This window comes from Paramormyrops kingsleyae, chromosome 15, assembly GCF_048594095.1.
Source record: "Paramormyrops kingsleyae isolate MSU_618 chromosome 15, PKINGS_0.4, whole genome shotgun sequence".
NCBI lineage: Eukaryota > Metazoa > Chordata > Actinopteri > Osteoglossiformes > Mormyridae > Paramormyrops > Paramormyrops kingsleyae.
In genome coordinates, this window is record NC_132811.1 from 7,139,300 (window position 1) to 7,162,087 (window position 22,788).

At 44.5% G+C, this 22,788-nt stretch overlaps 1 protein-coding gene and 1 long non-coding RNA gene across 2 annotated transcripts in view; one reads left to right on the top strand and one right to left on the bottom strand.

Moving 5' to 3' along the window:
* Positions 1-20,182, bottom strand: part of LOC111860501 (WW domain-containing transcription regulator protein 1) — a 29,980-nt gene extending 9,798 nt beyond the window's left edge. Inside the window, exons 1-2 of the mRNA XM_023844254.2 lie at positions 19,474-20,182; positions 1,934-2,070 (exon numbers count right to left, since the gene is read on the bottom strand). Of these exons, the coding sequence (XP_023700022.2) occupies positions 1,934-2,070; positions 19,474-19,874 (538 nt within the window). The 5' untranslated portion in view covers positions 19,875-20,182. The remainder of the gene's footprint in view (positions 1-1,933; positions 2,071-19,473) is intronic.
* Positions 3,141-15,377, top strand: LOC111860502 (uncharacterized). Its single transcript, XR_002842041.2, has 3 exons — positions 3,141-3,384; positions 5,363-5,455; positions 14,179-15,377. It is a non-coding gene; the product is annotated as an uncharacterized lncRNA (long non-coding RNA).
* Positions 20,183-22,788: the final 2,606 nt, after the last annotated feature.

Below are 22,788 nucleotides of genomic sequence, written 5' to 3' on the forward strand. Positions count from 1 at the left end.
ACAGCCCGAAGCCCTTTACCCATCATCAGCGAAACTCGTGCTGTATGTGTGTAGGTTTGCCTCGGGGGGGGGGACGGGGGGGGGGGGGGGGATGACTGTTATGCTATTGACCTTAAAACTCACATCTGGTGGTCACACTATCGTTATGGCAACATCTTCCAGCCTGTTGTAAAGGGTAATTTGAAATAGGTTTTACATAAATTAGTAGAAGATTCAGCTGATGAATAGTTACACTTTGCTACATCACAGTAACACAATACCGTCACTGAAGCCAATGTTGAAAGTTTACCAAAAATGGTGATTCGAAACACTGGCTCGGGGAGTTGTTTGAGAATACACTGCTATTGAGTTATGTGCCTGTCACTAGGCAGGCTGGAAAGAAGAGAACAAAGAGGTGGAAAATCTCCATCGGGACAACAAAGGGCGATAGAATTCCCCTCTTGACGAATAGGATTCCTGCCAGCTTTGTTCCAGGCCCAGTGTAGGAGGGAGAGGCAGCCAAAGTGGGCGGAGTCAGAGAGCTCTGTTGGGAAGCGGTCGTGGACGGAGAGTGATTGCACAGGCACGGTATGGGGCTGCTGCTCCCTGCAGCTCACAGCCAATTACATACATTCCCACTTGGGCCAATCCCAGGCTCCGCAGCAGGTGGACCAATCAGAGTCGAGGTAGAGGGCTACTGTGTAGGGGGAGTGTGTGTGTTTATGTATATTGGTGGTTTAGAGAGAGACATACTGAGAAAATAAATTGATTTGCAACTGGACATCTCTCATGCAGTTTAAGAAGGTTTGTCGTAAAACAAACGAAATGCCAGTTACTCAATCAGCCGGCAAAAGTGACTGAGATACCGATGCTGCCAGGCACCATGGGAATCTGGGGGGCCCTGAACCATCACCCCCAATACCCAGCAGCCCTGATGACGAATTTCCTGCCATTGTGGATAAGGCCAGGTCACTACAGACCCTCTTGGGCCCGATTTTGCCAATAAACCAAAACCTTATCGGAAAGACTGACACTTTCTCACGATAACACGTTTCTCATTACGAAGAATATTCTATGTGCTGCATTTGCTGACTCCCAATCCACCAGGTCTCCATTCAATCAGGACACAGCCTTTCTTTGCTTTAACAGCCTTGATCTTAGACAGGATAGGAATAAAAAAATCCCTTAAGAAATCTCAGATCTAATTAACGATGAAACGAAATTCGGGTGTATTTTCAATCGACGTCAGATTAAAACCACTGGGAGCCCTTAGAATGTCTGATGGGAAGTGAGTTAATCCATACCATGCTTAACACTGCATGAAACCCACATCCGAAACCGCAACCGAAAAGTCTGAATCTCCACGTCCTCCATCACTAGCGTTAATATATCGTTAATTCCTTGTGCATTAAAATGAGTTACAATACGTACCGATTTGACTTATCGGGAAGAAAAATACAGAGGTTGTTTACCTCGTCCAGCGGCTTGCTAACGATATGCATGAATGCTCCATACTTAGGATTATTAAACGGAGTGAACGATGAGTAGGTATGAGTCCCGCCATCCAGAGCGGGGTGTCACAAGCTCCGCCGTCCCGAACGGGAAGCCCCGGGATTCGGGGTCGTGTGAGTGGCACCCTGGGGCTCACCGAGGTCAGGTGACGGTCACATGGGAGCACTACCTCCCAAAGACGTGTTACTTCTTATGTTACCTTAAAGCAGCCACGCCGCATTAGGGGGAAGCGTTGAGAAATCCGCAGAAGTGTAAAAGTAATCTTTACTTTTGATTGAAAGTAAGAGAAACGGTGGTGCAAAGGGAGGCCTAGAAGCCTGTTAGCATAAGTATAATCATTACTGACTTTATCAGATTTGTGTGCCGCAGGGTGAGTGTTGTAACACCAGGCAGTACAGTTACGCCTGTGGGGCTGGTTCCAGAAGGTGTAGGCGGCAATTACCGAGGTTTGGCTGAGTCTGGGCCACGGGACACTGCTGCACGGGGCCAGGGGTGGGTGGGGCATGCAGGCCCTGGTGGATTACGGCGCCGGTCATGGTCTTGCGGGGGTCTTGCCAAGTGGTGATCTTGTCAACATGGCTGCAGAGAGGAGAGGATTTTGCTGTTCACAGTGAGGCCCACAAATACCCTTCATTTGGTTCATGGGAGAAACCATCTGAGACCTGGGAGAGGGGAATCAATTTCATTTAATGACATGCTGACAAAGTGGTACGCCCTGTCATGATAGCACCACTAATAAAACTCCATCCAGTATACCATGTTTTTATGATGTCCTACAAAGTCACACAATGCGGCAAGCAGAGTTGGGAGGTTCAGGCTAAGAAAGTACAAATCCAGGCCTAGATTTTGTTTCGATCAACCAGTACCTGAACTTTCCGCCCATTAAAAAGAGGCAGCTAAAATCGAGATTGCGGGCTTTGGTATACCCTGCTTGTTTTGGGATCACAATTATGGCAGATTTAGCAGCACTGCAGAAACGCAATGTTTTTTTACATTGGCTGAGTTTGTGTGAGTATGTCTGTGTGTGTGTGTGTGTGTGTGTGTGGGGGGGGGGGGGTCGGGGGCACCAAACCCTTTTATTTTAACATTGTGGAGACCTTTTTGTAAAAAAAAAAAAATCTGCGACTCTGCAATCAAAAAAACTACAAAAGCCTTGTATTTAGTTTGGTTACTTATGATTAAGGTTAGGACTTGGTAGGAGTTTAGGTCGGGGGGGGGGGGGGGGGGGTGTACCTCCTACCCAGCACTAGGTTTTCCTCAGCTGTGCTATAGAGGGGAAACTCAGATCTGCACACAACATGCCTCACAATAATGCCAAGTTGGCCTGATCGAGTCAAATGCTGTATGGCCAGTTTCCAACTGCCAGGGTGGGGCTGCAGCCGGCTAGAGGTTATTCTTATCTGCTGCGGTGATGGAGGGCCTGCGTAATCCCTCCAGCGACCCCCCCCCCCCCCCACCACCACCACTCATTCCAGCTCTAGGCTGGAACCAACGCGCGACTGACCACAGTCCCCCCCACCCCATCAGGAATGATAGTGACTCCTGCTGCCCACTGTGAACCCCCCCCCCCCCGCCCCCATCAGGAATGATGGTGACTCCGGCTGCCCACTGTGAACCCCCCCGCCCCCGCCCAGGACCACACCCCGCGGCTCCCTTTGCCTTCCGTCGGACGTTACGCAAAAAAATCCCGGTCGGCGTTTGATGTCGGTTTCTGTGTTTCGCAAACGTGCTACTGACTTTCAGTGGCGCTGATTAAACAGGACGCGAGATGCTGGAAAGCTGACAGCCAGCTCAAAGGATTCACTCGCTCATTTTATGGCTTCGCTTCTGCAAATAACCCAGCGACCTCAAAGACCCAACCTTGGGACTGACTTCCGCCTGGTGAATACAAAAGTAAGATCCTATCGCATTCCTGGTATACATACAGCACACAGGGAACTCAGATTTACACACTAGCTATAGGCTTTACCAGAACTTTATCACTGTAAAATGTTGCTTAGCAGATACTCCTGTCAGGTAAAAATGAAAACCAATAAACTATAGCTGTTAAGCTGCACTACATGGGAAACTTAATCCCCAGCTCAACTGAGAAGCGGTTGGTAATTTAGAATGAAATCGTTTGAAGAGTTACAATTTACAACTGAAACCAGCAAGAATGACCTATACTCACCGTACAGTAAAATAAAATCCATCCATCCATTCATCCATCCATCCATCCATCAGCCAGTTGCTAATCCTGGTTCTATGGGCCTGTAGGCTGTAGCCAGGCAGCCTTGGACTCAGGTCAGCCATACATTGGAACTACAAAAATCATTATGTTAAACCAATTCTTCAGTACCAAAGATGGTGCTAAGACCTCAGTCTTTAAGACCACATCCTGGTAGAGTTGTTTCCTTCCAACAGAACGGGACACGTACACCAACCGCATGCCGGGATGCGGACTCTGTATAGGCTTGTTTGTACACAAATTCACTTGTGCGAGAATCCAGTGTAGGGTTAGCAGGAAGGCACTGAGTCACCAGGCACGAAGGGCATTTCACACAGTATGACTCACTCAGACCTATTCATACTTAACCGAGAAGATTAGCCCCTTCCTGGAACCCTCCATCTCCCAGTGCGCTGCCTGCATCATACCATCAAACACACCTCGTTTTTGGTCAACGAAACACAAAAAAATACGTGCTGAATGATTCTGGTACTGACAAATCAGAAAACAATAACCATAAGCAATCAAACAAAATATGAAACTTTTGGCAGTTTTAGTTTATTGATTGCATTCACGGATCTTTTTGTCAAAATAGCAGGATTTAATCCCAGTGGGAGGGACATTTGGTCCCCACAATGTAATATAAAAATAATGCACGCTGCTGACTCCTGCCTGCAGTAGAATCTCTTCTCACATGAAGCACTGATTCACATATGCAAAGTCGACAAAAAACTGGTCAAGACCTCCCTTACAATTGCAGGGGGTGAAGGCCTTCCGGAAGACTAGCAAAATGGCCGACCGGTGCACTTGGGAAAAGGTGTTGGAGGCGTTCCAGGGTTAGCTGATGGATAAGCATGCTGGGAAGCTTAATCTGAAAGCAGTCGCTGGCTTTGATCTCTAGGAGCAGAACTCTTCCATATGTTTGCAGCACACTTTAAACCAAGAACAGCCAACTTTGGGAGACTTCATCGTATTGAGGGCGCCTTGCCATCCACACCAATGGGCCATGTAGGGTATATTACAATCCAACCCACAGTGAAAGACAGCGGGCAGTAATTACTGAGAGAACAATTTAACATAAAGGCCCCTCAAGACAAATATATAATTTCCCCAAATTCAAATTCAATCACTCTTTTATTTGATGAATTCAAAATCAATCAAAACTACCAAAGACTAACTGATCTGTAGGCTCATCTACAACAACAGCAAGGACTCCTTAGCTTTTAGGAATCCATCCATCCATTTTCTGTAACTGCTTGTCCAATTGAGGGTCACGGGGGGTCTGGAGCCTATGAACGCAAGGCAGGGAACAACCCAGGATGGGGCACCAACCCATCACAGGGCACACTCACACAACATTTACTGACACACACCAGCATACCCGGAGGAAGCCTCATGACGACGCACGCAGAATATGCAAACTCCACACACAGGGAGCCGTGGTAGAGACTCAAACCCGAGTCCCAGGGGTGTGAGGTGACACTGCACCAGCATGCCACCCCATTTTTTTCCAGAATAAAAAGGTTAAATAAATGGTAAGTAAATAAAGAGATCAACAAATAATTACATAAGAACATATGTCTGATGACCCTTTAGTGAGTGTGCTTAGTGTTGCACTCCTGATCACTGAATAGTCGTCTTAGCTTCTTGCTTTGTTACAACCAGATGGACCAGAGGAGAAAAAAATCTTCTAAGACCAACATGAGGCATCACCCACACAGGCTACGGGAAGCACAGACTGGCTCTGCGGAAGCTGAGGTGATATCTAGGCAGGCTGCGCTCAGGTTTGCCTTGAATACACGAGAGCCCCGGTCAGGATGCTTGTTATGTCCATGGATTGTACGGGGAGGGCCATTTAAGAAGTATCCCTGAGTTCTTCCCCAAGTCTAATTCTGAAGAACCGTGGAATGCGAGGCTGTCTGTAGCCATAGCGATATCAACACAGGGCAGGACAACGCTCGCTCCGTTTGAAGGGCTCTGGGGACTAATGGGACCAAACCCCAACCACCACTATACTGTGGGAAGCACACAATGCATGTCCTCAATGAAATGATCTGTTCCTCCTGTAAAACTTAAAAACTTATACAGTCTCACACATGAAAGTTGTCTTCTACATAAACTTCACAGCCACTAAATTCATAAACTGAGCTCAGCTCCCAGAACACAAAAGTTGTCCACTGTGTGAGTTTAATATCGTTGCTAAGCAATCAACAGTTTAAAGGGTTACACATAATTCCTAGATTATAGTGAATTTTTAAATAAGATACAGGGTTAGAGAAACAATCTTTCTCATATATTGCCAAAAAATGACCAACAATGTAAATCTCTTTCTGAGCTGTCAGACTGATTTCTGTCATTTAGGAAAACCAGACACTTATCTAGGCTCCAGAGATCCATCCTTGGTCTTTTCTTGATGTAACTCCATAAAATAACACTGATGTTAAGCGCTCTGTTGACCATGCGTCCCACTCTGGGACTTGCTGGTCTGGAGACAGAGCCCTAAGCAGGACGTCCACAAAGACCCACAAAACCACAACGACAGATGTGTTTTTCCTTTTAAAGGGATGTCCCCCTTTAAGTCGTGTAGGGCAATTTCTGCAATAACCATGATGATGGTTAACAAGGCATTTCCTGCATACAGATAGGGTTTGACCAATTAAAAAGTCAAACTGACCAGACTGAGGATTCGTACCACATAGCAGACATTAAAGGAAAAATAAGCCAGTACAGATATTTAGTTATTCAAAAAGGATGAAATTTAGCAGCTCTATCCCCAAGTCTTTCAAGTTGTGGTTGACGATGGATTCCTCCCTATTATGGTCAAATACTTCTACAGATTTAGACTTTCTAAAGTAACACATACATAGTGGCTCTAGCTACAAACTGGGGAATCGGAGCTATTCTATTCACATGCGAAAGACACAGAAAGGACGAGCAGGAAGTGAAATATGTTAATGTTTTATGGCCGCCCCCTGTTGACGCTACCGGTGATGAGCCATGAGTTTAATGGCCCAGGGGTCAAGGTAAAAATAAAGCGATTAAAAGAAAACCCATTGAGCAAGTTGAGTATCTAACTCGAGTCACTGACCACGCCAGGCCTTGAAGACTTTATTTGCTTTAAGCTCCGGTGATGGAAAAATGAGCACACGAGCCCTCCTTGCAGTTTAGTCAAGAACTAGGCAACCCTGACATAAATATTATTCGAAAAAGAAATGAACGAAACAGATTTTGAAGGGTTTAACGTGGACTTGAGGTGTGTTTGTAAACAAACCCAAAAATATGTGTGTTTATGGGAAACTGTGCTGGTTCCTCTTCCCGCTGCCGGACAGGACAACTGCTGGGAAGGGGGTTTGGGGGGGGTTAGGGGGGGTTATTGGTGCTCAGAGGCAGCTGTTGACGGGCCGTCTAACTTTAGCAGCGGTGCTGATCCTGCAGCCTCGTTAAAATGCTGGGGGGGGGGCTTAAGTACCGGATCAGGGTATGAGTCAGCATGGAACCGGGCCACCGAAGCAGGCCTACCCCCGCAGGGGGCCGCGTCTCCAGAACCGCATCCCACCGCAGGCCTCGGACGACAGGGGGCTTAATGCGCGGTGACAGTCTTTTATCTGACCTTAAGTGCGCTCCTGCTCTCTCGCCGCATGCCTGGAATTACAGGAGCGAATTAAAGAAAAACACGACAGAAAATACCTCTGCAGCAGTAAAAAGTCTCTGTCAGAAATCCTGCTCGCAGCTAATTAAGTTACCATGTGGGAGGTCTGTCTGTTCATTTTACCTTCCCCGTGTTACTTACCAAACTGCATACCTCAAAGCCAATATCACCATATCAGCTCTTGCAAGAATTAAAAAAAAAATAAAAAATCTCACCTCGCTTTCATTGCCATTTTTATCTCAGTTAGTCAGCCTCGGTTGGGACCAAAGAAAGGTATCACATTGCCATTCTTAAAAGAGGCATTTACAATCTAACAAGAGCAGGCCTACAAGCACCGCGTGTAATGAAACAGGAGACCCCATGACCTCAGACTCAAGTCAGACTGGTTCACGGAAAGACTGAAAGAAGCAGGACGCAAACGTCTTGCAGTAAAGACCACTGAATGAACGCTGGCCCTGAATGAACGCTGGTTCGGTTGCATTTGCTGGACAAACAGCATTAAAAATGCCCAGATCAGGAGTCCATTGAAGGACTTTTCAACAACGGGGCCTATAAAGTCTGAATTACTCTGTGAAAATGCATGCCTTCACAGAGAGGAAGGAACTGCCATTTTGGAGTTTTTCTCTCCGCTTGATGTGTGCAACGAGCCTGCAAAATGGAATGGGTTAATAGTATCTCAGGAACAAAAAGTCACTTGGAACAGGAAGCCGTTCGATACATCGATCGGCTCGAACAGATCGGCCTGCGTACAGTGCATGTGTGACCTTGACGGAGGCACCGGGAAAGCTTCTGCGCAAAAACCTCCCCAAAAGGGTTGGGCCAGGACTGCATTCTATATGTAGCCATGGCGACAAAGCATTAGCAGTTAACCATTGATGGTTTGGACATTAACGGCAGGTTTCAAAGTGGCCCTTGCAGAGAAGAGGACAATCGTTTCAATTAAAACTCCCTGACCTGTTGATCTTAAATGATCTTAATTCCCACCTGGACCAAAAAGTCACCAGCTCAGGAATGCTATATATGCCTTTCGCAAATAAATAGAAGAAAGAAGACAAAAAAACAAACAAGCAACAAAAAAACACAACAAAAATCTAAACCACACATTTCCCAAAGCATTCCCTCAGCTAGCACCGGTTTCATTGTACAGAGGAGCCATAAATCCTTACTAACATGATACATCCTAGTTAGCCAAGTAATATTTAACTTTCTCAAGACAGCAGCGGCAAATAAAAAGCACAGAAAATACTATAAAACCCCCAAAATACACGAGACTGCCATCAATTAGGCGAAGTCTTTGTACCAATGCCATGGAAGCAGGTGGCTGCTGGGAAATCGCAGGCTGGAAAGAGCTGCCAGTCAGTGTTTGCAGACTCCCCCAGAAACACTTCGCCTGCCATCCAAAGCACGCGGCCGGAGAGGACTGGAGAGGAAGCCCTGAGCCCCGTAGAGAGACTTGTGTCTGCTGGCTATTAAGTGACCCCAGCCTGTGAGTGCTGCTCTGCCAAGGACCCGGAGCTGCAGTGATAACCCTCACTGTACCTCACTCACTGCCAGCTCCCTAACACATCCACTCTATTCATCCTTTTCATTAAATAGACTGACTGATGGGATTACACCCGCCAGGTCCAATCCATCCATCCACGGACTAACCGCTTACTGTGGTTAGAGTTGCAGAGGGGTCCAGATCCTATCCCAGGCAGTACAGGGTACAAGGCTGGGGTACCCACTGGGTGGAACGCCAGTCTGTTGCAGGGTAGTGGATCGATCATGCAAGGCTTCCAATACGGGATCGACCGCATCCCATAATGGTTCGAAACGGGACAGAGAATTCTATTTCGCATCACAGAATGTTGCTGTATTAAATGAGGACGGGAGGCAGCTCTAATTGTGGAAGGGAACCTGCATAACTTGGAGAGAACATGCAAACTCCACACAGGCATGCAAAAGAGGCGGGATTTGAACCCACGACCCTGAAGGTGTGAGGTGAGACAGAGTCACCGTTTCACGCAACCAGCTGAAATTCACAGACAACATAAGCGTTGCACTCCTTTATTTGTTTTTATTTATAGGCCTAAGTGCTCAGACTTGAACCTTTTAATTTTCTGTCTACTGAAAACCCACTTTAAAAATGTCAAACAGACAACCACACAGACTCACAGACACACACAAACCAGAAGATTGACATCAGCTTGAATTTTCCTCTACAAAGCACTCCTTGTTAACCAGACCTATGGCAGTAAGTTCTGCAAGAGTCCATTCTATTCTCCCACCAGCTTAAAAAAATATGCATGCATGTAACAGACCTAGCAATTTCAACAAATGACCATTTTTTTCCCCCCTCACCTGTTCAACCCAGACAACTAATCTGTTCGACTGATACAGAAAATGACGCAATAACAGCGAGACACGATGGGTTGACCTGTCTTTGCTCCTGAACTGTTTTGTTTCAGGGATTCATATCAGTTCCGATAGAATCAGTTTAACCTCTGGGCAAAAATTAACAAAACGGCTCCGCAACGGTACAACAATGTTCTTACAACGTTCAAGTATTGATTATACTGATGATATGTTGCAGGACGAACACAGAGTCTTTGAGTGCTGCACCTGAAGTTGGCTTAATCTCGGTCTGAAATCTCAGTCCACGTGCACGTCGCACGGAGCGTGTGCTATGCCGTCACACCTGTAACACCAGCCGAGACAGCGAGTGATCATTGTCTGGAGGTTACAGTGATACGAGCCAGAGAGCTACAAGCATGACTCACATTTCGCAAACGTGTAAAAAGGTACGTGACCAGAAATAAAGGGGGCCTGAAGTTATGTTCCTCATTATCTAACATTCTGGAGTAACTGCACGGTGCTATACACTCAAGGAACATCAAGGCCTTATCTCCAGAGTCATAGAAAATGGACACCTAACCATTTCTGGAGTTAACCTCAGCCGACTTGTGCCCAATGACAGAGAAATATCAAATTTAATTTCATCTTAATTTCATTAGTCTGTCAACTGCATTTTTGCTTTCAGTCATTTTGGCCCGCAGCTTCGGATCGCAACGAGGCTAACAGGAGATTTTCTTCCATGCTACTTACAGAAGATAATCCTCAGTTGTGTCCTAATTCCAAGTGGAACAATAAAGCCTTTAAGTCAAAGTTTGTTACATTTGCATAAACGCCCTAATTCAAGCAAATTCATTCTTGGTTATGGCAAGTTCCTACCTTGAAAACGTAGACCTAGAAATTCACATACGGATACACAGCCACAAGGAGAACTATTCAGCGTAGGTAGGTCTTCATATAAGACAATCGTCATGGGCTGAAAACATATGGCCTTTATGTGAGCGGCACCTTCATAAAGCCACGGGTTTCTCTCTTTACAAGATTTATTTGTAAAGCAGTCACATGCGATGAATTGGAATGGTGGATGAAATGCCAGAGGTTCAATGCAACAGCTGGGGTTTAGAGAAAAAAACACTCCTTTCTGTTGGGTATAAGAGTGATGCCCACACAGATCGGCTCACATTCCAGGGGAATAAGCAGTGATCGTGACCGAGGGACATGAAAGCGGGGTGCAGTCACTGAGGCTGTTGGAGGAGCAAGGTGTAGGACCAAGAGGCTCCTAGGATCTCCACCCAGAGGGTCCACTGACACCTGGCAAATGCCAGAATGTCTGTCGCCATGCCGACGAGGGGAACATCTCTTCACCTATAGCTTTCTCAATCAGTCTTGGCACAGGAAAGCGTGCCACCTCTATTGTTCACACGTGTCTCATGGACTTTCCCTAACAGAGCCAAGGTCTGAATGCTTAAAGTGATATCAAACATTCTCAAGTGATGATATTACAGACAGTCTCCTCCAACAGCCAAGATTATGCACATTTTGATGGGGGCCAACAAACATCAGCATATCGGGTCCTCAGAAGCCATTTCTTGGCGAGCCTCTTCTAAGCTCTTCAGGAATGTGAAAGCCCCAAGAATGATTTTCTGGATAATTACACTCATTTTGTCTACAAAACAGATGTCAAGGCCCCTTCAATTACAAACAATTCTTTGTGTTTTAAAGTCCTGGAACTTTCCTTTCATGCCATTTGAGAGTGGCATTTCTGAGGTCTCGGGCTGTATAATGTCATTGTGAACGAGAAGCGTGCATTATGAGCCGTGATTTGCATTTCAGAGCTATGTGATAGCCTAACCCTACTTGACTCACTGCTTTTAAAACACGTCCCCGACCACCCAATACCAGTAACTAACACTCACAAGGTGCATTCGACTTACAAACAAGAAGGTATATATAACATACTTTCCCCGTCTTAGATTATTTTGTGAAATACCTCAATCATTTAATACACTGTCCTTACTTTCATTTCTATTCCTGTAAAAGTGTACAGGACTAAACGCACCAGTTTAGGTTACCTCAACGCTACGCCTCTGGGAATGCCAGCCACTTGTAATGGGAAAAGATTATATATTTCATAAGAATTCTATTTTACTCCTCCTGCCTCCTTTGATGTCTGCGAGTCATGATTTTGTGTTTTACTTTTTAAAAAGTGTCTCCCTGATGGTGAATACCTCCCCAAACTTAAGGAAATGACTGCATCTGTAAACTCAACACTGAGGCACCTATTTAAACGACTTACTGGAAAGAAGGCCAGCCGTATGTGGAGAAAACATCGCCTTGCCACAAAAAACACACCTCCCCGCGCTGCCATATGTACACTCTGGCAATGGGTTTTATTTAAGGCTGTAAAACGGATAAACACATCGGGAGAAACAAATAGGTCCTGTTTTGCGAGTGAAACAGGCCGGAGAGGACACAGATGCTGTAATGCAATGAGGGTGGACTGAGAGCAGGTCACAGAGGGCTGGGAAAGCAGATATGGAGGGTATTCAGCTCCATCCGGGAGAAAAACTCCGATTTTTACGTTTAGGAAAGGTGCTGGACTGAGATGAAAACGTGCAGCGGAATACGACGGCGTAAAATGTGAAATTACGATGCGCAAGACTGCATTATAGAGCTTACGTCTTTTTGGAACGCTAATCACACATCTGTAAAATACACAATATTATTATTATTGAATGCTGAATAGTCAGTCTGGCGAGGCAGCCGGCTGGCGCGACTGGAAGGGGAAGGTGAAGTGTGTGTGGAAGTTTCCGGAGTGCCGCGCTGAAGTCCTACAGCTGTTTCCCCATAAGGGGGCCTCAAGGTCAGCCTCAAGGGGCGGCTGCAGTGAACACAGAAGAAACTGGCCGTACGGAACAGTCGGGAATAAATCGATAAATAAACGTGCCGCACACACAATCACACACAGAAGCCTGCTGCTGATGACTGTTTCTTCACGAAGAGCCATCTTAACATTTGTCGTTTAAAAAAAATGACCAGCTACACTGCCGAATTTACAAGAGGACTTGTGTTTATATTGGAATAGGCTCAGTGGTGGTTTTTCTAAGACCTTTTCATTTTGCAAATTGAAAAAGGAAATAATGTCTGACTTGCTTAAGTGCCTCCATATAATGCAAGTAATTTGTGCACAATTTCAAACGGTATTAAAATAATGGTTCCAGAGCAAGACGTAAAAACCCAAAATGAACCACCAATGGAAACAAAGAGAGAAGAGCTGTTCCAAGCTGTTCCTTTCTAAGGCTACGTTCACACTGCAGGCCTTAATGCTCAATTCTGATTTCCTGCTCAGATCAGATTTTTCGTTTGCCTGTTCACATTACTCTTTAATCAGATTTCAATGTGAACGGTTCACTATACTGAACTGGCCTGCGTGCGCACAAAACAATGAAGACACAATGACGCGCACGTGCAAAAACAAAGACGTCACTTTATTGATTCGAAAACTGCCCGGTTACGATATGAACCTTCCAGTTTTGCCCGAACAGATTTATCTCCCCAAATACTTATTAAATCCAGCACCTCGCTGTCCCTCCACTGGCCAGCTTCTGTGCTCTCCTCCATGTTTGGCACTCTGACGGAGACATATGGTGACTTCCGCCTGCGCAGAATTGTGACGAACGCCGATCGAGAGCGACGTAAAGGTCACATGAATTCCGATTTCGCTGTTCAAACTGAGGTCGCGTTGCAAAAAATCAGACCTGTATCCGATTTATGACCACATACTGAAGTGGCCCAAATCGGAATTGAAAAAAAAACGGATTCCATGTGACTTCACATTGGCATGAAAAGCCAGAGTCTCGTATGAGCAAACAATCGGATTTGGGCCACATTTGTCCTGCAGTGTGAATGTAGCCTAAGGGCCCTGAGAGGTCAGATATCAGACAGGGCCTGGTGGACTACCTCTACTGACTGGAGGACTGAGATAACAGCCCCAATGCACTGGATAGGTTCCAGCTGGGGGGGGGGGGGCACATTAGCTGTTGTGATGGCTACAGGCACCTCCACACTGCTTTCCACATCATCTCAGAAAATCCATGCCTGATCTCACCTCTCCGTAAAAGGCGAACTCAGGCTGGTTTGACTGCATCATGCCGGGGACCCTTCCAAACACCAGTCTGCACTATGGCAACCAGTTTCCAGATAAAGATTTAACCGCAGGTATAAAATCTTTCTCTCCGTGTAGACGCATCTCCTTGGGTCTGACCATCATGTCTTCTCAGAGAAAATGAGGCCCTGTATATTCAAGGCCATAATTACGCAGGCGTCCAATTTTGTCCCTAAATGGAGAGCTCTAACCATAAGGAGCGAAACTTTAATAGGGGATCCCATTTTATTTCTAGAGTAATTACACCGCTACTGTGGTTTGGAAGCATTTGATTTTCTGGGAGACGGTAGTTAGGAAGGTGATTTAATTGAGGATCTCCTGCTTTGCTGACAGGTCGGAAGATCTACTGTCCAGGGCGACCCACACCGCTCCAGATGTCTCCGAGGGATTGCATCCAGGCAAAAAGGAATACACAAGCTACAAAGTTGCTGGTTTTAAATTCAGCTCACATCAGATTTCCAGCCAGTTTAATTGCTTACATACAGTTTATATCTGCAATGCACGCTAGACCTCAGAAGTTAGAACACACTCCGGCTACACAGGACCTCCTGTCCTGTAACGGTCCCCGATGAAGAAGACCACATACTGTAGATAAGGTTAGTCCAAGTCTTCCTCTCCTTTTCCATTCCCACAGCCCACGTCGAAAACCAAAGCCCGTCCACCCAACATGGCCCAGATGTGCGTTCCAGTAACGCAGAAGGGTCCATAGACACACCTAGATGAATCTTAAACACAGCTAGTTCCACTCTGCAGACCCAGCACGGGGTGTATTTGACGTAGGCAACAAAAGCGCAGAAGACGGATACTGTGAGAACACTGCGGCGACCCAGCAAGACCACTGACACCAGCACCAGATGTTTCATCTCACCGCTGAGAGGCAACTTAACTTAATGATGCACATTCTGAATGGCTCCTGAGAAACACCGACCAAAATGAAAAGACATGGAGGAGAGACCCAAGTCTGCCAGCTTAACCATCTTGCTAAAGATACAATCACATAGGGATGGGCACAGGGGGTGGCACACAGCTCAGTTTACACACGCAGTCACCATGCCATTGATCTCCTTTTTGTGAACTACAGGTTGTTAGTGAAAACCAAAGGAAAGACATAATTCTCAAGCAGCTTGTTTTTTTCCTCGTCCATCCAGCTGCAAACCCCCAATCCTGGACAAGGGTTTGGGGGGAGGGGCTTAGAGAAGCATTCCCCAATTACAGTCCTGGGGGGCCAGTCTGCAATGCAGTTTGCAGATTTCCCTACTCAAATGCACTTACTAAACCTGGGAATTGGCTAGTGAGCTGAATAATATATGTGTGTGTGTGTGTGCGTGTGTAAATTCATTAATTTTTTTTTCTCCATGGCCTAACATCAAGACATATTTCCCTGTGCAGATCCTATACCAGTAGATCCTACATCATCTTGGCCGGTCACTGGCTGTTCATGAACATCACTGTACCAGTATCGGTCGAAGCCGCGGGGAAGCACCCCTGTCAAACTTCACTGCACGATTTCACTCTGTCTAGGTGGTGCACACCCGGGGGGGGAGGGTTAGGGTTAGGGTTAGGGTTAGGGTTGGGGGGGGAGGGGGTGGGGTTTGGCGCCAGTCTCCCCTTCACATCTGTAATGCGGAATATTAAAATATCAGTACGTGTTTATGGATGTCTTTTATTGCAGTCCTAACGTAACTCGGATACTGATTATTACCACTGAATCGCACTTCCACGGAGGACTCCATTTCATCGACAACCGAGGTCCTCAGAAAATGTAGCGTACTGCTACAGCGTAAGGACTGTACGAAGTATATAGCGATGTGGTGGTGGGACGTGCAGGTGGGGAGTTTCTGGGGGAGTTTAATACAGCATTAAAGCCCATCCTCATTACAGCCGGCATGGACTCGGGCCCAGCCTCAACACCCAGGAATTCCAGGCTTTTCTCACGCTTGGCCGAGTGACATGAAGCAGCAGCTTCTGTCAAAAGTCCAGCCAGTGCAGCGTACTGGGCCCAGGCACACAGGAGTGAAGTGGACTGTAAGGGCTGCTGGGGGGTTAGGGTGGGGGGAGGGACTGCTACATAACATAGATCTGATTTTACTATCTGTTCCCATTTTCCCTTGACCTCCCCCAGCCTGGCATGCCAGAACGAGCTGTACAGATCCCCCCCCCAATGCAAAGTCTCTGGATAACTGCAGAGTCCCCCTCCCCCCCCCCCCAATGCAAAGTCTCTGGATAACTGCAGAGTCCCCCCCCCCCCCCCCCTTTTTCCAATTTTCCATCAATCATTGCGTTCTCAAACCCAAAAGGCCAGAAAAAAATATAGCCTTCTACTCTGCTTTTATAAATTAATTAAAATAAAACAGACAAACAAACAAACAAACTTTCAATTGTCAAACCAAACCAGGACACAGGGTGGATATTGGAAGACTGGAAGAATGTGTGAAAATTTACTTTCTCAATTAAAAAATATAATTCTAGTTATAAATATTAAAGCATAAATGCGTTAATGAAAGGTGAAGAAAAGTGCTTATGTTAATAGAGGTGTTAATGTAGAGAATTCCATATACGAGTGTGCCAGTTTACCTTTTGTCCTACATAAGCAATATTCACCCTACTGTATGTTTACATCACAATACAAAGTGACAGCCAATGAGAGTGCAATCCATCATCAGCAAAAGCGGACATAACTGTATTTAAAGTCATACAAGTGGTGAAAAACTATACCAGAAACCTCCAGAGATAGAGACTCCCTTCAATTATACCATGTGGACACCACATTCCATGAGTGGTTAAACAATGTATCAGACAGACCTAAGGTTGCTTAGCGCTACACTATTTATGAATGTTTGGCTTTAGAACGCTTTGCAGAAAATACTGTAAAAGCCCAATGACTACTGCTCCAACAAGTAATTTCTCAGTGGGACCAATCCAGTGCGTTTTGGCTTTGCAGCAAACATGAAACTGAAGATATTTCTGCATTGCATCAGTCCCTGTTCGTTCACTTTTTTCACACTGTATCACCACCACAGTCAGCAAGCTGGTCCCAGTTCCCAACTGCGATAGAAAAAATAAACACGGCCTGGTTCTTCACTGCGTCTTGCCGTGACAGCGTAAATACAAAAACAACTAGTATTCAAGACTTTGTGACGCTTCCCTGCCAGTTATTGACAGATTAAAGAGGCGCAAACTACATAGAATGTCAAGGAGTGGCCCAGACATGTTCCCAGAAGGCTCTCGGAAACCCAAATAAAGACACATGATTGTTGAGGACCTCACTGAAGGATACATCAGTCGCTTTCCTCCTTGGCTCACAACCCACAAACCAAATCCCTTAACCAGTCCACCGCCAGCTGCAACCAGGGGAAATTTTAACCACTGCACCATCTGTAGCTTTATATAGGCACATAGTAACACAAACCTCTAATGTTGTTTTAAGTCATGTCCCCTAACCAGTTTCACCACCTGTGGCTATTAATGAATTGTAATTAGGTAGTTCGTGCTAATTATGTTAGGTGTTAGTAACTGAGCAAAGCTCCTTTGCGTGCAAGGAGAGCACAAGCCATGGAAGACTGACTAAACCTGTACTTGTTTTAATTCAAGCGCATAAACACTCTGTGAAGGCCTCCAACATTAGCAATGATAGATAAACCAAAAAGCTTGGTGCATTATGAAGAAGGCGGTAACTGGGCCATCATCTGAACTTATTTTGGATGATTAGGTAATTGCAGGGTGGGGCTGTGACCGGCACGTCCAACCTTCAGATCACGGCAGGAGCCGACATGCTCAGAGGGCTGCAAACCGAGAACCGGCAGCAACGGCTGATGACACCAGAGCCAACATCGACGCTAATGAAAAAGACGTCGTGCCACCCAGCAGGATCCAAAGCTTTTTCTAAGGATAAGATCTGACCTGTTTAGGTTTACAGAGCCAAACAGCTGCGACAGACCTTGTCTATCTTGACCCCAGTGAAAGTCAGAGGCCATGAGCTCTGGTTAACATACTAGGTCTGGTACTACAATGACTGTTCATGCCAAATGAAACAGCACTGCCTTCAGAGGGAAGCAGGAACATCATCCTGGATTCATAAGACTGACTATTAATTAGATTTTTTTTTATATAAGAAAACAAAACCAACATTGTACATAAGAAGCAGGAAAGTCTTAGGTTTTAGTTTCTTAAGCCCTTTAAAAGAACTAGGTTAGGGTCACAAGAAATTTGAGTCTCGATTATATATGACTCTTTCCAGAGTAGAAACTGGGAGTCATTGTTAGTCTGGACCTATGATGGATGGTATGTATCCAGATAACAGTCTACAATACTGTCCCTGCAGATCCCATACTGCCAAAGTGACCAAAGCTCTGCTGAGATCTCCCATCGACTCCAATATGATAATGACTGCTGGCAAGGAGACAAAAGAAAAGTCTTCTTAACTATTGTTGTCCTCTATGAAACTATATTAAAGCCCTGATCTGCAGCGCGGACGGTCCTGACCGGGCAGAACCAGAAATAGCGAGAAACTGCTCATCAATGAAATGGCACCTTGGACAACTTGACTGACAGGGCAATAGAAACTTGAGCTATCAGGAATCCCCAGAGAGCTGTAGAGTGAACATTTTAACAGTCCAGACAAAAATATTACAAAATATGGGTGAGGTCTGATAATATTAAATATATTGTTAAGGAAATGTCACTGGAAAAGCACCGGTTAAGAGACTTGGGTACTAAGAATGAGGCTGTAAGAATACCACAGCAGAAATGATAGTACAGCCATCCCAGCAGGCCAAAACAGTTTAGAGCCCATGTCGATTTGGGGAAAAAATGCATTTATACAGGTTAAAAGAAATTAAATCAAACAAAAAGGCCACTTTAGCAGGAACTACGTAACACTACGCAAATCATCAGCCCCTGGAAACCAGTTAATATTAAACGTGAAATTACGCCAGAACAAGGTGTGTAAGTCATACATTATGCGAGGTAATATACCGATATTAGGTTAAACGGGGCTACAGCATAATGGGTTGCGGCTGACAGCGGCTAACTAAGCCACAGTAACAGTAAAGCTTATCAAAACGCTGCTTGCCGATGGTCTCGTACGTAATACGCGGTGAAGCAGCGCCATTGTTTTCTAACCAAGTTAATCAAATTGCATCCAATTGACAAACTGAACAGTAATTTTCCTAGCGTGATTAAATATAATGAAGGCGCATTTGTCCCAGTGAGCAACACAAGGGTAGTGTCTTTACCGGCAGCGTTATAAAGCATACAGTCCAAAAACCACTCACACCAGCAGACAAAAACCCAGTTTCGATGGGCATTTGATGAACATGAACATTTTAATTGTAAGAGTGAGATGTAAACCCGTGATTCTGTGTCAATGGCATGAAGGGCAAGTCAGCTCATAGTGCTTATTATTATCATTATTAATATTAACAGTAATAATTACAATTATTATTATTATTATTAATAATAATAATCATAATAATAATAACCGTCATTGTCATTGATGATAATAATAATAGCAATAATGACAATTATTATTGTTGTTATTGTTGTTGATGATGATAATTATAATAATAATAATCATCATAATCATGTTTGTTTCTTGTTATTTGAACACTGAAGTTTGTGAACACTCACTTAAGAAAGTATCTCTGACCAGAAGAGGTAAAAGCCATCTCCCATCCCGGAGGCAGGGGCAGCTCGCCCGTGACATCAACAGATTGGTGCCGAGGGTGGCACACCGGGCTGCTGCTGGCACTGGGTCCGGTTCCGACCTGCAATGAGGCAGGAGAGGAGTAGGAGCGGACGTGCTGCGCCGTGAGCCGGGCCGGCTGCGTCCCCGAGTCGGTGCTGGACTGGCGTGAGTGCGACCCGGAGTCCGGCTCCTTGAAGAAAGACTCGGGAAGGACTTTTTTCCTCCAGGAACTCGGCTGTGGGTTCATAACGGAGTTAAAAAGAGCTTCCAGATCTGTGTCAAGGTCCTTTGCAACACGGATAACTTGTTGTCCGGGAAAAGGTTGCAAATGATTGTTGCTCATTTTCTTAAAAGGAAAAATACTTGACAATTTGTAGAATGATAGTTAAAATAACGACAATTGAAAAGGAAAAAGTCTACCCCAATGACTTCCCAATACAAGTCAGGTTTTCTGGTTTTAAAATAGCCTTATGTGCGTTTTTGGAAGACCAAAAAAACAAATTAATCGTTTTCCCTACATGGGAAAAGTTTTCACGAACTTTTCCTTTCCGCGGAGCGCGTCGTACTAATCTGTCTGCCGTCCCAAAGTTTGTAAACTCAACTTTGCAAGTGATCTGTGTCCGCCATCTCTTATAAATTATTCATGAGGCACCAAAGTGGAGGCACGGCTGAGTTTCTTACGGCAGGAGCGCAGATTTACTGTGTTATTTTCAAGGAAAGTAAGAAAACGACACACATAAGGTGGGGGAACGAATTATATCATATTCGGAAATGTCTAACACCAGTTTGAGTAAGAATAATATAGTGGTATAACAGTATATTGTAGTATAAAATGTTAGTGTTTTGAAATGTGCCTTCGTCTCATTCAAAACTTAAAACTTATATACATTAGGTGATGCAACATGAACATATAAAGTGTTTTGTATTTTAAAATGCACTCCTACAGTCCTGCGAATGGTTTACAGGTTGACCGTGTCGCCCACGCATGGAACTCAGTTTCATAACAGCAGCATAATCTGAAAGTAAAGTTTATTTTATGGCTGATAGCATGTCTCCTTCACATAAACCCCCCAAGTGAAATCGGGCCGGAAATCTATGTACAAGGAAAGGTTTGATATATACTTTAATCTGTATGAAGCCTGTATGAAAACATGTGGTTCTGCATTTTATACTGATAAATATAAGAATGCCCCTAGGAGTTAAACACACACTTAACTCGTCTTACTTGCTACTTGCTGTTTAGCGAGGCAGAATGTGTGTTAAAGGAAATAATTATTAAAGGCGACCCCTTTGTTTGATGGCAGCAGCCATTCTAAGATTTGACCCTTGGGTGGGGGTGGGGGGGGGGGTCGTCACCGAGAGGAGGGAGGAGGGGGGATCGTCACCGAGAGGAGGGGGGATCCCCACAATAAAGTTTGGGGGTATGACATGGATACGAAAGTCTGGGACAAGTCGCTAAATGATTTTAGTAAGACTATTTTTAGGGGGGCTGAAACAAAACATAGGGTGCTGAAGCCCCCCTAAATAGTGCCTAGAACCGTCTAAATTAGCGTTAACCTGACATTAGCCAAGGTAGCAAGAGACAAACACCAGGACAAAGGTCATAGGTACAACCATGTTACCTTCTTAACATTATCTTTTTTTTCTGATCAGTTCAAACAAATAAACAGATACCAGATAATTTAAACTTTGCTCCCTATTAAGTACATTAGCTACATAATTGAAAAACATTCTAAAGTAAACGGATGTCCTTTCCAGATTGGTTTCTTCTAACTAATATTTATAGTTGTGGAAAGACTAAACGTGTGTGCCTTGCCACCAAGAAGATACGAAGCGTGGACTAATTGACCATAATGTTATAAGGTCAAATTTCGGGGGACAATTAATTTGGTAGATTTTTCTGCCTTTGATAAGCACTTCAGTTTCAATTATAGATGGGTAACGTAGTAATAATTAAATAGCCTAGCTTCTGGCGTATAATTAAATACGTCTCATTTGTTGTCCATAAAGTCATCCAAATGTATGAATCCCTTTCTGTCTCAAAGCAAATGATAAATAACTTTTGGAAAAATGCAGACTTTTATCTCCAGTGTATACTCTCACTAATAAAAGCTGTTTTCTAACAAGAGCAGTTACGACGTACGGCAGGACTATTCCGTACTGGCAGGTAGCCTCCTGCACTCATCATGGGCCAATTGTTTAATCCTGGGGACAGTCACCGTATATGCATGGCCAGAACAGAGTGATTCTCTTAATCAGGAAATGCATCATCAAGCACACTTATATCCGCCATATTACTAGCTTGCGTGCTCTCTGTTACATCGTTGGTACTTCTTTCTAGGCACAAGCCATTGCAGTGAAAGACGAGTTAGGCTATTCCAAGCATATACTTTTTTCATGTAAATCACACATTTCTGGACATCATGAAACCAATATATTAAAGCGAGTATATTAATAAACAAAAATAAATCATATAATTTTAAACTGTGGAAAAAGAAAAAAGTAATATAATTATACTGCCCCCTTGTGGCCATAGTATAGAAAATTAGTAAACAGGATCTAGTCAAGTTGGTACAACTGAGTTAATAGTTGTATTCAGCGGCACATTGGTATCAAAGGTTGTACAGTGGATTAAAATTGCGTTCTTGTTCTTTCTACATAGATTACCAGGTAGAGAAGGGATCGTGTTCACTTGTTTTTTTTACCATTTGGCCCGAGACTGTTCTCACCCACAATAACTCTAATATATGTTATGATACTCAAAAAACAGCAGAGCTGATGGGTGCATGTATTTTTACTACCTATCCATAAGCAGGATTTGACCTACAATGCCCTCCAAAATGTAAGGATATGTGGATGGGCACATGAAATCACACCAGGGAATTACATTTTTAAAAATGTCGCAGGAGATGGTAGTCAACCTAAAAAATGCATTGTGGGAAACCTATAGTCAGAATACCATCCTAAGGTGAACTGATCTGAAGTTCTAAACACATTACACAGGAAATTCTTCACTAAACTTGTTAAATATACACCCGTATGTGCACATTTGTCTATCTCTTTCATGGAGAAAATGTGATATGGAAAAAGCATCAGATTTCCCCAGTTTAACAATATTACAGGCATTTGAGTTACAAAAACAGCATGGTTATGTTTATCAGGTCAGAGAATTACTCTGCAATGCATGCAAGAGATTTACAAAAGGTAATGAAAAAAATTGCACGTCCATAGTTTCCCTTCAGTATTTTTCCATTGCA